General features: G+C 34.7%; 1 protein-coding gene across 1 annotated transcript in view; it reads right to left on the bottom strand.

Annotated features, from left to right (window-relative positions):
• Positions 1 to 5,144: 5,144 nt before the first annotated feature.
• The window catches only part of LOC107091441 (gastrin-releasing peptide receptor-like), an 11,874-nt gene continuing 1,026 nt past the window's right edge, over positions 5,145 to 15,992 (bottom strand). The window contains exons 2-3 of the mRNA XM_015385364.1: positions 8,952 to 9,303; positions 5,145 to 6,172 (exon numbers count right to left, since the gene is read on the bottom strand). Coding sequence (XP_015240850.1) covers positions 5,858 to 6,172; positions 8,952 to 9,303 — 667 coding nt within the window. The 3' untranslated portion in view covers positions 5,145 to 5,857. The remainder of the gene's footprint in view (positions 6,173 to 8,951; positions 9,304 to 15,992) is intronic.

Below are 15,992 nucleotides of genomic sequence, written 5' to 3'. Positions count from 1 at the left end.
TTTCCTAATTTAGTCAGATTTTTGTCTTAGTTTTGTGCATAAAAAAAAAAAATCACTCAACCAGTCCTTTAGACACATTAGGTTTTAAATACATTGCATGTCTGTTTGACGAGGATCTTTTTAAAGCATGATCTGCACTTTTTCACAGAGAATTAAATATTTATTGGGAGAACATTCTGAGTTGACAGGATATGAGTTTTTTTGGGGGGGCTGTGTAATATGAGTGACATGGAGATTATTTTGTTTATTTTTACATTACATGAAGAACTATTAAAATTATTTTCAGATTACACAAATAGATTAATTAATTCCGCTTTGGGAAAAAAGCGATAATGTTAGGGTCAAGATTAGGATTCACTCAGTGATAACAATCTACTGAGTCAATTGGCACAATCTGAAGCCATTCTATGGGACTGATGACCGCTAATAACGACAATTTATTGGGATGATAACATCCGAAGTGGCTGGAAACAGCCACTTAGAATTTACTGTGTAAAAGACAATCAAACTGAACAGGAACCCCATGAGATGATGACCAGGTTCCATCTGTTGGAATCTTTTTATTCTCCATCATCACCTGCTACCAGTTGATTTCAGCTAAATAGATACATTGATTCACTATCATTCAAGAAATAAACCCATAATATTATCGAGGTCACATCAGGCTATGGCAAGCTAATTTGATATGTACTAGTTCTACTAAATATATATTCCTAATATCTGATAAAAAATAAAAAATAAAAAATTTCCTGGTCAAAATGACCATTTCAAACTAAATGTCATTCTTCACATTTAGAATAAACATTCCGGATGTCTAGAAATGAATTAGATCTCCATTTTCCTATTTTTACTTGTCTTCATTTGTATTATTTTGACAATGATGAAATGAATTTCAGATATCAGATATTTTTTCTTTCTGAAATTATGTTTCCGCTGAAAAAATATAATTTAGAAAACAGTTCCGTTTAGGAATGTGATTTTGATCAGGAAGAATCCTATTTCAGTTTTCTACAAATGGAAAACCTATAGGAGGAGAGTGCTTTTAATAAATCTAAAACGGCCTGCCATACAGGACTACGCATTATACAATAACTCAAGAAACAATCTTCTCCTTTATCATCTTCCTCTCCTTTGTAGCCGTAGTGCTGTTTTTCTGTCTTTTTAAACACATTCTCCATTTTTTTTATTTCTTCATTAAAATCTCTGGTTCCATACTTGCTTTGCACATGCTCAACTCTGAGTGGACCTACTTAGAGTTGATTGAACTAATTCATAGGAGCCGCTGTGAGACTGAAAACTCAGAGTTCCCGACCTTAAGCTAGATCAATTTAGAGTTGCGAATTTCAATCTGAGTTTGTTAATCCTCTTCCGTGAAACGAACTTCTGATGTTTTAAGACAGATTTTTGTAAATATGCAGAGCTGGTATAGATATACCCTAAAGGCTTACAAGCTGTGTTTCCATTCAAATGTGCCACAAATTTTTTACCAAAATTTTAGAAAGTCCAAAAAACTAAATGCGAATTAAAACTCTCCATTCATTGTACCGAATTATCCAGGCTGTGCAAAGCGTAATAATTGTGCTTCTATTACAAATTTGCACAAAAAAAACTGTAGATGTACTGTTCATTTCGAAAATGATCATTTTCACGATTACATTTTCTTTGAATAACAAATCCAATTAAAATTGTTGGTTAATACATTTGTTTATGAGATTGGTTTCAAAGTTTCAGCAGCGGATGTAAGCACATAAGACAAATTCATATTTCAGCCACACTGAGTGCTCATTGCGATCTAGATATAAAAAATATTCTGCAGATCATGCGATTCATAATGTTGTAAAGATTCAGATCCAACCGAATAGCCATCCACCCACTTTTTTCTTTTTTTTTTTCTTTTGTTTCCATTTATCAAATTTATTTTCGGAATTACAAATTGCGAAGTTTGATAGTTAATGGAAACACAACCACAGTCATAAATTATTCTGTAGTAAACAGGAAGCAGAATTAGAAAGCTAGCACCTTACTCAGATCAGTGGCAGTCAAAGATTTTGATAGATGTCTTGTAACAGTGCAAGGTTTTGTTATTTTTTAGTGTTAGCAATAGCTCATCCCTTCTGGAGACATCCAGAGTCAGATGTGATTTTTAATGCTGCATTAAAAACAACTTACCATACCAACTTAGCAGTCATGGGAGTTCCCTATCTCCTCTCAAGCACATTTATACTTCTTTGAAGAAGTCAAAAAACCACCTCAAGTAAGCATAAAACCTTTTTAACTGAAATTTATTAAGTCTATTCTAATTTTCCGGTTTTCATCAAACTCTACTAAGGTCATACTTTAAAATGCCCCCAAAATAAAACGATAAAAATCACCCTTGAACTTTTTTTTACTTGAAATATTTTCTATGGCTTTTTAATTATTGAATAATGCTTAGAGAGTTTCTACTTATCGGGTAAATTACCATTCTCATTTTTAGATACACTAGGACATGAAAGAGTAAAGGTCAAATTAGCTGAATTCTCTTTCTTCGTATATTTTTAGGACATGGAAATTGTGTACGAAATTTAGAACATCTGGGAGCATTGCTTTTATTCCATCTGGTGTCTTTCTAATGTTTAATGTGTTTTTTTAATCAGATCCAACTTCTCTAACAGAGATTTTAATTGAAACACAAACACAAACTGGAGTAAGGCTTGTAAAGAGTTGAAAGATGGACTATGTTTGAATAAACTGTGTTTGGTGGCTGGTGTTGCTCAAGAGGAATTAATTTCCAAATGCCACTTTAAAAGGTCACCTCAGCAGAGACCCAAAATATGCTGTCTGGGCAGATTTGAATTGACAAGGCTTTAGCTAAATAGCAAGAGAAAAACATCCGTCCTTAGAAGAACTGTTGGAAAGAAACACACACTGCCATGTTTTGTGTTTTTCTGTGCATGTTTGTTTCTGTAACCTTTTCTAGAATAGCAATGATGGCAAAAGCTTGGCATTTCACTGTTGGCTGAAATCAATATGAAGGTGTTATACACCTTCCACAGAGAGGGTTACCCTCAAGTCATTTACAAGAAGATGGTCCAAGTAGTCAATGTGGGTCATTTTCATCCCCAAGAATGGTTTTACACTTTGCTTTACAGATCAATTCAGTTGTGCTTCTCTGTGGGAGTTAGATCACACAACAAGCCTGAGGGTCTGTCTTCTTTAAAAAAAGAAAATAAATAGGTCTGCTAAAATATGTTTGATTTTCAAGAGTAATTATTTTTGGTTAGCTAGGATTTAACAACACAGAGAATCTGTGTTGTTAAATCCTAATATAGATTTTACTATATTAGCGATATTTAGTAGCAAACAGAGATAAATATCAAAATATTATAATACATGATGCACAGTTGTGCTTCAGATACCCTTCCATTAAAGACAGAATAAAATCAGCTGCCAGTAAAATACAGGTTGATTGTCTGTGTGTGGTGGGGATTTTTTTTATTTTATTTATTGCAACAGTGTAAGGAGAATCTTTCAAAGAAAATGCCTCTTTGTGGAGACTTGCAGGTACATACATGAGGAAATGTTCTCTTGTTGGGGTTACATCTGGGATTAAAATGTGAATAATGTTAGGTGTAGGGTAAGGTATGTGTTGATAATGGTTAGGTTAAGGGTTTGGTAATAGAAATGAATGGGAAATAAATGGAAGATAATGTGATCAGATATTTGTTACCTTGTAGGGACAGCGTAATGCAACTTTTTCAGGAATATGCTACATATGCTACGACTGGTACCTAAGGGGTGCTGATCCAGAAGTCTTTGGATGTGCATCTGTCTCTGAGCCTGTCGGGGTAAGATATAAATATGCAGATGTTTTAAGCTTTGTTTCAATTTTCTGTCTTACTGTATTTTCATATCTATTTTGTAACCTCTCAGGGGAATGCAAATTTGAATTGGCATAAGCTATCATCTGGTTGCATGCATCAAATAACTGTTATGTTTAAAATTTAAATTCTCCCTTTTTAAATAAAGTCTAGAATAACTAATAATTTTTTTTTCCACATTAAACATAAACAATGTCCATGTCAACACTGACAATGGTGCAATGTAATTCAAAGCAAAAGTAGACAGAAGAATATTCTGTAGACCTGTTGAGGTCGGTCAGAGTCAAGCAGGGATAATCTGGCACTACTGTTAAAAATCCACAAGATAATTAACTGAATGAGGGAGTTGCTGTTAATAATGGAGATTCATTGTCAGCCAAACTAATAAATCTGAGTGAGCTACAAGCTAAGCCTTTTCTAATTAAAATGAATATTTTAGCCTAGTTTATTATAGTTTATTTATTGTAATATTATTGCCAAGAGGCAAAGCAACATAATTTAAGAGAAGAATAATGATATTATTTAAAGAAATTGAGTTATTGATGAATCTTGTTAAAACAGTTTTTTATCTGTGCAACAAACTTACAAAAAAACAAACAAACAAAAAAAACAGGAACTGTTGGTTCTTTTAAATTAGGACAAAAAAATTGCCCCTTGAGCAAGAACATTTATTTATTCATTTCCTTCAATGTACATTATTATGTACATAGATTTTTTTTTTTTTTTTGGCTGTGTTTTTTATTTTCCTGTTAAGCACCTTCAGGTAATTTGTGCATAAATGGTGCTTCAACAATAAACCTGTCTTGCCTTGACAAAAAAAATACAATTTAATAAGTCATTAAAATCACCTTTAGCAAAGCAAATATCCCAGAACTGTCACATATGTTAGTGTTGTACTTTGCTGCATTGTCACACTTATACATTTATTTACTAAATACATGATTTAAATTATTTGTGCATATTACTCCTGAACCAAACGGAAGTAAAAATGACCAGAATAAAGAAACTATACGTTAAGATTATTTTGAAATATACTTTTACATGTTGGTCATCTTTGGTAAAAAAAAACCCAAAAAAAAACAGAATAGATGGCAGCCATGTCCAGACATGTAGTCCCTATATATATATATATATATATATATATATATATATATATATATATATATATATATATATAGTCAGATATGTTTCTGGATTTTTTTTAATTTCACATCAGCTGAAAGGGTTTAATAACAACAAAAGCAAAACTGACAAATACTTTAGAAGATTTTCACACAACAGAAGCAAACCAAACAATGACTTCATTTTTTTTTAACAATATACAATAGGTCCAAAACAGTTCACCAAGTTTTATATAATAATAAATACTATAACTATGTGTCAGATGCAAAACAGATGCACAACACTCTTATTTTATTTGTTAATAACGGAAAACCTTTGCTTCTCTTTACAATCGATCGTTAAAATCTGAATCACAAACTACAATCAGATTCTAAAGGTTTTTAAACCATGTCCTGACACATTTGAAAATATAAATAACATGAGCTGGTCAACAAAGATTGTCCTTAAAGTGATGGATATTCTTGTGTTTTTGGGACAAGTTAACTCTGAGTGGCCTGGAGATCTATAGATGAAACAGGTTTTAAATGTCGAATATTTACAACCAATCTCACATAAGGAAGGAACTAAAAATACATGTTAAACTATTTAAACAATCACTACAGCAGATAAACATGCAAAACAAAAGTACTCTTGCTTTAATGTCACTATGTAAGCAATAAAAGCAAGTTAAGATAATTTAAATTTCTCAAATTGTGCTGTTGCGTTTTAATTTTATTATTAAAGTGTAATAATACCCAAAACAATATTCACACCTGCTTTACATCATGATAACGCTTCTTTTCTACTAAATTGATTGTTTAGGAAATAGTCCAATTGACTCAAAGGTAGCAGTCCTTGTAAAGCACACTGCTGCGTTTGGGTGACACGGGACAGCCTCAGACGGAGGTTACATTTGTGGTTGCACTGTTTTGGCTGTACAGGCGTCTGGGAGAGCTGCAGCACACCAGCTGATTCCTGAAGTGCTTGCTGAAACTCTTGCTCATCAGGTACAGAGCGAATGGGTTTATGCAGGAGTTGGTGAATGCCAAGATGCGTGCGCACACACTGGCAATGAAGTGAGCCAGAGAGGTGTCCACCTGGTCATAGTGGTAGGAGCGGTAAAGGTAGATGACATGACTTGGGAGCCAGCAGAGAGCAAACAAGCCGACAAACACCAGCACGGTTTTGGCCAAACGCTTCCTGGACTTGATCTGAAAGGAGAAGAGGAGAGAGAAATCACATCAAACTGTCTTCAATAGTTGTCTTACTATTTTAGCTTTAATTGTTTGTAATGAAATGTGTGGCTACCACCCTGAGCCTGAACTAACACTGCTCAAAATTGGTGCAATTTATTTTAATTGTTCCAATCAAATCCATTTCAGAGAACATTATTCCTCTGAAAATCAAGCAGAGTAAGTAAGCAAATAAAGCGTACTACTCTGGTTTAAAAAATTGAACGAGTTTGGGTACCTATGCACATCATGGAAGATATGCATTGAAATCTTATTCCTAATTCATCAAGTAATGCTATAAATATATAAGAATTTAGGTTAAAATGGGTGATAAAGGCCTTTATGAAGATACATATTTCTATCTTCTAGTTTCTGCCAGTAAGGCCAACTAAGCAAAAAAATAGCTGTTGAATCTACATGAAATCAGTTATTCAAGGAAACAAACAGAACATAACCCTGAACTGATCATTTCTATCATGAAATGTGGGGAAAGCTTTCCTGAGCAGAAGCAGATGTGAATGGCAGAGCTGAATGGAGGATGGATGGTTAAATTCAAAGATATTATGGAAATAAACCTGATAGAGGTTTACTTCCAGCCAAACCACTGCTCATCAAGAGCTCAGCTGTAGTGGTGGTCAGAAGCACCAAATTCCTGCAGGTGCACATAACAGACACCCTCACCTGGACTGTAAACACCACCTCATTGGTCAAAAGGGCACAAATGTGCATGTACTTCCTGTGGAGGATGAGGAGAGCCCACCTGCACCCACCCACCCTCACCACCTTCTACAGAAACACAATATAGAGCGTTCTGACAAGCTGTCTCACTGTGTGGTGTGGAGGCTGCAACAACACACATTAAAGACAGACACGGCAAACAAGATCATCAGGGCTCTTCTCCCCTCCATAAAAGACATTTCATCCCCTGTTCGTCCCAAGCCTGTAACATTATAAATGACCCCTGACACCCCCACCATGGACTGTTCTCCCTGCTGAATGTTCAATAAAACGGGGAAAAAAGCGCTGAACATTGGAAAAACTGTAAATCGTAACTCAGTGTTATGTTTACATTTGATCACTGTTGCGCTTTAAGAAACGGAAATGTCTTGAGAGCTGTACTGAAAAAAGTTTGTCTAAAATTCTACAAAAGACTTCGGATTGGGGCAATTAACCATATATATATATATATATATATATATATATATATATATATATATATATATATATATATATTGTTATCAAGAGTTTTTGTAACATTTCCTAGAAACCAAAAAAAATAAAAAATTAACAAAGGCCTTTTTGTAGTTAACGTTTTTGAAACATGGTAAAATATCCACGGAACTTTTAAATAGAGAAAAATGACCTTCTGTTTTAACATTCGGGTCTGTTTCTCTTAGCCACTCTTTAGAATGGGTGAGACAAAAGAAGCAGAGGGATAGATACATTTATAGGGAACCACTGAATATTTAGGCCTCAACACTCCTCTGTCTTTCACCTCTGATATACATTCTATTACAAAAAAAGAACATATATTTTGTAGCATCTTTAGCATTTAAATATTTTGATTTTCTCACTGAGAAAACAGATTGCAATTATTACTTCCTATTTTTAATCGTTGTGATATAAATGATCAAAATACCACATCTACGTATCTCAAATTATTTAATGTTTTATAGAACTGGTTTCGAGGTTTATTCTTATTTGTCATTTGTCCTAGCTTGCTCCATACTCTAGACAACAATTTCACTGCTTATAATTAATCTCAGTTATCCTGATCATTAAAACAGCACCTGATGCAATTTAGCGCCTCATAAAGTATTGGACATGCAATTCAAAGTTGAAAAACGAGTAAGGAAATAGGAAAATATTAATTTAAACATAAAGCACCTTTTGATAGGAACAGTCCTCCATCTGCTTTCAGTTCGATAACTTCTGTTTATGCATTTAAGAAGGCCTTTTGCTAAATATCGTATTTATGTGTGTGTGCGTGTGTACCTGTCTAACCCTCAGAGTGAGGACCATTTTTCCAATTTCACCATCAAACTGAGGACCAGTTGTTGCAAAGTGAGGACATTTTATCCGGTCCTTGCATGCTATTTTACTAATGGTAAGGTTTAGGGCCAAGGTGTCAATTGGGTTAGGGTTACAGTGAGGTATGCATTGGCAATGGTTAGGTTTAGGGTTAGTTTTAGGGTTAGGACATAGAAAGGGTTGAAAATGACTGAAAATCAATGGAAGTCAAGGGGAGTGAACACAGGGTCCTCACCACGATGGTAGAACGAGTATGTGTTTGTGTGTGTATATAATTGTAATTTTGTGTTAATGTCTAATAGAGTCTGTATATGAGCACTTTGTGTTTTGATGTAACGTGTGATTGGTTGTGTGTGGGGCGATTAGTTTAGGTATGCGTTTTCTTATATTTTTTATACAGCAGGATTTGTTTTGTTTATGTGTTTTATCATTTTTTTGTCTTTTTATTGAACATTTCATCTCAAGGTGCTCATCACTTCAAATCTAAATACTGTGATTAAAATAAACCTCAGTGCAAAGGATTTTAGTACCCTAAGTCAATTTAGTTAATTAAAAATGATCTGGTGATAAAGATTGAACACCTGCCTTTATTCATTTTTTATTTTGCTTCGTCTGGGCAAGAAACCAATAAGCCTGCTGTGATTATTGTGCCATTCTAGGTATTTTCTTATTTGGTAAATAAACTGAACCATTCAATAAAACATCCCCACCATGTTCTGATCCATACCTGTTTCTGCAGATGCAGATGTCCCTCAGCAGGGATTTCAGCTGAGCTCCTGATCAGACTGTTAGCGATGAAGAAGTAGTAAACAGAAATGATGAGTAGGGGGATGATGTAGAAGATGAGGAAGGAGGCAGTGGAGTGGATCTTTGGATGCAACTCTCCAGCGTGGGGGTAGGGAGCGCATGTTACAAACGTCTCGTTCGTGTCGCTGGTGGTGAAGGAGTGCAGGTCGGAGAAGATGGCCTCGGGAATGGCCAGAGTGACGGACAGCAGCCAGATCATAGCCACACGGAGACTGATGCTCAGTGTGGCCTTGGATCTGTTGATGTCCAGGGGTTTGACAATTGCTTTGTACCTGAGAAAAGAAGAAAACATCTTTACAGTAAAGATGTTATGATAACTAAGGTAAGGTTCATATATCAGCCGCTTGGTTTTATCCTAAATCCTAAAGATGAATTATTTACCTTTTCAATTATCAAGATAGAGATTTGTAAGATGAAAGAAGCAAGAAGATATCTGAACATCATTTAGGATAAAGATTTATTTGTAAGTAGTTGAAAATTGACCCTTCACCTGAACATAAGGATCTATCATTGATATCAGCAATAATGTTAAATGGCCTCATGAAAATACAGAGATGATCATTCAAGTAAAAGAAAAATACAAAACATGCCCCGTTCGAATACTTAGATTATTCAAAGGTAGGAAAAAGTCTTCCAAGTGTCAGAAGAACTACTAATACCTGTCAGCTCTTAGTGCCAGAACCGCCACAATAAAACATTTGCGGTTGAAGCGTTGCACAACTTGGGATTCATTCTGCACTAATAGGTGGTTTTGCCTCAAACAGCAGTTCTGTATGCCAAAGCTCCTTGAGACAGCCTCACGTCTCACCGTGGATGAATAAGTTAATCGCTTTGGATCACTTACAGATGAACCCGTAAAGGAATGGATGCTGCGATGAGAACGTGTCTGAGGTGTATGGAGAAACAACAAAACAAAAATCTACAGACTTGATTGGATAACATTTATTCTGTTAAATGCCTTCAAGACCACTTTCAGCTGGATCTGTATTAATAAAATGATTGAAAATGGACTGAATTTAAAAATTGCAGTAAGTTTAACAGAGAATAGTACTTCAGCTTAGTTAGAGCTTGCCCTTTTGAAAGACATTTGGTTTTAGTTGTATCTTACCTAATATCTATTTTATTTGACTAAAACATTGTCTTTTACCAAAGATATTTACTAATTGATCTGCATAACCTTTTGTTCTCTGTAGCCAGTGGTGAGTATTTTTATAGTTCCTTGGTATTTCTGATTGCCTGATACTGACCTGTTCTGCCTCTCAACAACTAAGCCTTCCTGTTTTCTTCTGAGCGGTTTGCCTGAACCGTCTTTGAACTCCTGGACCTCTGAGCCTGCACGTTCCTGTTCTGATCTTTTTGCCTGACCTGGCTTTGGACTCCTGGACCTGCAGCATCAGGGACACTCATAGTGTCTTGTTGTTGGCAGCCCAACGGCTGGATCCTACCTTGTTCTCTGGGCACAGACTGAACTTGGTTAGTGACTCACGTTCATAATCATCCTCTGTCAGATTATCGTGGTCAAAACCTGTGTTTCTCTCATGCAGAGTTTTCAGCCTTAGACAGTTTAGCAACTGCAGATCTGCAGCCATTTTATTATTAATGCTTTTGGTATATTCCCACTGTCTGTCTTGCCTTAAATACTAGGTCCTCTGTTCTGAGTTGTGACACAGTTATTGTTAAAGTGGAGTTCTGATCCCTTTGTTGTAGGTAAAATGTTTGTCCAAACTCCAAAATAAGTCACCTTAGTCTGCCTTTATGTCTATGTCAGTTTTACTCAGTTCATCTTTTATCCTGTTATTTTTAGTTGACCTCTTAATGGACTTATTGATTTTATTTTGAACTTTTGTCATTTTTGGGGGAGTGGAAATAAAACCCAGTAAGGTAGTTCTGGTAGGTAGAATCAGCATTCAGCTTTTCACAGTCTATACCTGCAGCCCTCACAACTTCATGTGTTCTTTAGATTAGCTTAATAAAATGGCCTTTAATGTTGCACCTGCATCCAAGCCTTGCATCTCTGAACACAAAGCAAAGCATCTGATTCAGCAGTGTAAAGTACTATGAGGTCAAATCTGAGATGTTGTTGTAAACTACAGTTTAAATGGGTCTTTAACAGAGCCAGAGGTGAACTCCTGAACTCAACTATAACAACCCAAATTCAGCATGAACCTATTATTTCTCTACCAAGCGTAAAGGGAGCAGATTATAGGGTGTAGAACCTAACATTTAAGCAGACAACAGTGCAGAGAAAATCAAAGCAAGCTTTGAATCAAAGCAGCAGTAGGCCATCTAAACTACATGTGGAGATCATCAGATAAACACGAATGCGCTTAAATATCCAGTCCAAACACATCTACCCAGCTCTGTTTGATATCTGAGCTGTTTTCTTCTCAAAAGCAATAAATGTCAAAAAATAAATCTGAAAACACTAAAAGCTCCTGACACATCATTGACATTTATCTCCATTAAAAGCTTTATCTGTACTGCCTTTGTCTACTATAGCAGAGCCATTTGTTAATTACATATCTAAGCTCCAACAATCCATCTCTGCACTTGATACTTCAAAGTTTCAGCAAACATTATTTTTTCATACTTTTATTTTATATAAACGAGCACACAATGTTTTTCTCCCTCTTTGTCAATGATTGCTGTATTTTTGAATCAAAGAATCCAAACCTAAACTTTCTGAAGGGAAAATAAAAGTGTGTTTTTTTTTTTTGTAACTTCAGATTTTAGTGTTGATTAAAACTACCTTGACAGTCACTTTTTGAAGGGGATTAGTATTGCAACATCGGTTTAAAATTGCATCGGTCAAGGGAAATTGCATGTATTTTTTGCTCTGAATGAAATCTTTTCTCAACATTATTAATTGCTTTGGGGTTTTTTAAATAAAACTTTTATCCCCCCCCCAGAAAAAATCCTAAAATTCCCCCCCCCCCCCCCCCCCAAAATTCCAGACTGGTTAGCAGGCTGTTCAGTTTAGAGTTTAGAGTTGGTAAACATCTCTTTTTCAAACGGGCTAAAACAATATCTGTGTTGTTGATATGAGTTATAATCATTACTGGTGCTAACTTGGATTGGGGGGATAGAAACATCTGAAAATAAATAAACAAATAAATAAATAAATAAATAAATAAATAAATAAATAAATAAATAAAACCAAACAAATTAAAAACATGATTTCTTAATGTATCTAAAGAATCTGGGTTAACATTCCCATTTAGCTGAAATGTTTTTTTTTTTTTTTGTCTTTTTCAAATAACCTGGACTGTACTGCTTTCCCACTTCCGTCAGGAGAACAACATATGGACATTAAATCCGATGCAAATAGACTTAAAACTGCTTGTTTTCTAAAGCTGTGAAAGCAATCATCCTCCTGCAGACAAGCACTCATGTCCCACCTCACCTTAATGAACATATTTACATTAAAGCCAAAGGAAAACAGTAAAAGACTGCATAGACAGTTCAAACCTAGATTAGACAACAGATTTTTTTTCAATATCTGGTTTAATTTATGAGCCGATTAAGAAGAAAAAAGCAAAATGCAATCCATTTTATTGTGAAAAACCAAAGTAAAATCTCTCTACATTTATTTTGGATGCGCAGAGGAAACATTCATCCAGGACCTTTACACTCTATAGTAGTCTGGAGGCTGGAGCGCTTATCAAACAGCTGGTTAGTGAACAAAAAAAAAAGAAGAATTTTCCAACTGTGCATTAGACAAAAAGAAATATTACTGAATTAACTACAAGTTTACATAAGTGTTCGTTTTAATCTATGTGGTTATATAGACATTTTACTCAAAGCCTGTCTGTCTGTCTGTCTGTCTGTCTGTCTGTCTGTCTGTCTGTCTGTCTGTCTGTCTGTCAGATTTTTTTAAATGCAGCTTAAAGGAAAAGTCTTGTCATATTCAGAATTCACATTTCTGAAAGTACTTTAAATATGAAATTATTACGTACTGTTCAATAAATGATAAGTGTTTTTAATTAAGAGTAATTTCATTTGAATGTGTTTTACTGGAGACATCCATGTTTGTCAAAGAACACTACTGTCACCTGCCGGTTTGGGACGTCACAGTGCGGTATTAGCTGTTGAGCAAGTCCCAATGCTGTATCTGGTGTTTGTGACAATGCTCTATTATCCAAGTCATCTTAAAAACCTTCTTCGAAATGTTGACTACATATTACCGTACGTGTTTTTTCTCTGGCAAGAAGTTCAATGGCAAATCCTCCCTCTTCAAGTTGGCAATCTAACGACGAACCTGTCCGTGGAGGATCATGAATCGGAAAGGTGAAATAGCTATATATACATTTTTTTTTCACTTTTACCTGAGTTATTACAAAATCCAGCTGCCAAGCACATGGGCATTGTCAGTTAAACAATAGCTATTGCGAATTTCAAGTTGAAGTTCTCTCTAAATCTTAAATAATTGTTGTTGATTGCAGGCGTGTCTAGTAGTTACCTTTGATTTTGCATGTAAAGCGGGGAGAATAGCCTTCGACTTATCGCACCGTGATGTCACAGCCTGAAGATGTAAGGAGTGAAGTGTTACTATATTTGAACAAAAAGGGCAGCTTCCGGACTCAGTGATCATAAAGAACATTATTGTTTTCATTTTTTTGCTGACAAACGCTAAATTCATTAAATCAATGCAAACATATTAGTTTTAGGTATAGATAATGACCTATTGATTGTTCCTTGCCGACCGGACTTTCTCTTTAACAGTTCACTTTATCAATACAAAAGGTTTTATCATTGTTGATTGCCTCTCATGCTATGCAAGTTTTCCACCTGTCACAACATGCTAATTAAAAAAGGCTTGATACAAAGTGAATGACGTTTTTAACAGGGTTTCCTTGGGCAAACAACTTTTTTATTGTTATAATAAACTACATTTTACTGCTTTCTATTTTAAAATAGTTGAGTTTTTAATACCGTTAGATCTTATTAAGATCTTAATATTAGTTTGATCTGATTTTCTTTTTTCTGGATAACATTTTTGGCCTGTTGTCACAAATGATTTCTCCCAGTGCTCCCAGAGCAAATCAATTAACCTCAGCAAAATGTATCAAAAACAGTGAAGGCAATGACAATTAAATGGGTTGAATGAATTATCGTTGGACCGGTTGGAAGCAAGGGAAACACAAAAGACAAGACTGACCCCTTTAATTATGTGAAACTTTGAACAAAACAAAGTTTAATGTGAATATTTTTCTTGTCAAATATGTTATCAAACATTTTTTCTACCGAACAAAATCAAAACTTCACCAGTAGATCTTCTTGAGAATCTTCATCAGCATACTAACCCGTAGAGCTGCAATCAGTGAGGACTGTACAATCTGAGGCAGATTTTCTGCCTTAAACTAGCTTTCGCTGATTTAGATTACTCTACATAGCTGGCCCTTTTTTCTCTAAAATGGTTAAGGGTAGTTCCAGTATTTTAATAATAGTTTTGGGGGGTTCTATATGTTTTAATAAGGTTTCAGTGAAATCATTCTTATCTTAAATAACTTGCTATAGGTTACTTTTGAGTAACTATAGCCACCTACCAGGAACTGCAGATGAAGTCTGTGAAATCTGTCGTGGTTTTGGTTCTGTTAAAGTTTTATCTCTGAGTTTTTAAAGATAAAACCTAAAGAGTTTTCAATGGTTTTATTTCCATTTTGTGTTATTCTAGTTATTTTTTTTTGTATATGAGCTTTTAGGTATTTCTTGTTTGATCATTGTTGCCCTCTTGTGTCAGTCTCCTTTCTCCTAGCTCCCTTCTAGACTTCTCTGTCCACAACTGCTCCCAGTCTGCTGATTAGCCTGGTCCTTGTCACTTTCTCCCATATATACACCTCCTGCTCAGTCACTGTTTGCTTGTTCATTGTCATTTCTTTGCCCTTGTTGTGAGTGTTCCTGGTTTTGTTGATTTTTTAAATCTATGTTTTTAGATTTTTGCTTCCGTTTTCCTTTTTGGTTAATTAAATCTTGCAAGAAAACACCTCAGCTTCAGTCTCTGCATTTGGGTCTTTCAAACCTCCACTAAACCTGACAGAAATCTGCAAACATATTGTGGGGCCAAGGAGGAAGGTTCTGAGGGTAGCTGTCTATTCAATGCTGCTGTTTTATATACACCATAGCATGCATGCATTAAGATGAGGAAGGAACAAACCTTATCAAGTTACGACAAAAAAATCTCTTATAAGCGTTTTCGGATTTTGTAATTTTTTTAAACTCTGGCATCTGTTTATTTTTCATTACCCTGTAAAGCACTTTTATTTTATTACCATATCAAGTTCTTTATACATATTTTTTCAATGCATTTATTTGATGCACTTTTTTTTCTCTGTAATATAGGGAATGTTCAATCAGTATACTGTAACAAGCCAGATTTAATGTTTAACCAACAGCAATTTTTCCACCTGAAGTAGCAATTCTTGTCAATGGTAAATTTCTCTACCAACATTACAGATCAAAAGTCTTCATTTTTTCTCGTATCTGGCTCTGAGATTAAATTATACTATGATTACGTGGCCACAGTGAGCCAATCACTTAAATTGTTTTTAAATTATTTCAGTTACATTTCATGAGACTGAAAAACAAATTCTCACAAATTATTTTTGTATATACTGCTACTTGGAAGCATAAACTGTGACATATAGTTTGAGTAACAAAATAATTGTATTGATCATGATTAACTGATAATTAAAAATGAAATCAACTCATTAGGTTTTTGAACAGTTGCTTAATAGAGTAGGCCTCTTTAGCCTCCAAAAAATAAAGAAAAAAAATAAAAAATCAGAACAATAATTAACCCAAAACTGTTAAAACAAACCAACAAAAAGGCTTTGTCTTTAAATAAGCTCCATACATAACTGTGGCATTTAGTTATTATTATTTTTTTTTACATTTAATCTATCCTTTTTTCTTTTCTTTTTTTTTTAGATATACGTGGTTTTCTCAAAAAGACACTTTTTAT

Source organism: Cyprinodon variegatus, unplaced genomic scaffold (genome assembly GCF_000732505.1).
Source record: "Cyprinodon variegatus isolate N-32 unplaced genomic scaffold, C_variegatus-1.0 Scaffold337, whole genome shotgun sequence".
NCBI lineage: Eukaryota > Metazoa > Chordata > Actinopteri > Cyprinodontiformes > Cyprinodontidae > Cyprinodon > Cyprinodon variegatus.
Note: the sequence above shows the minus strand (reverse complement) of the source record. Positions and strands in the feature narration are given on the sequence as shown.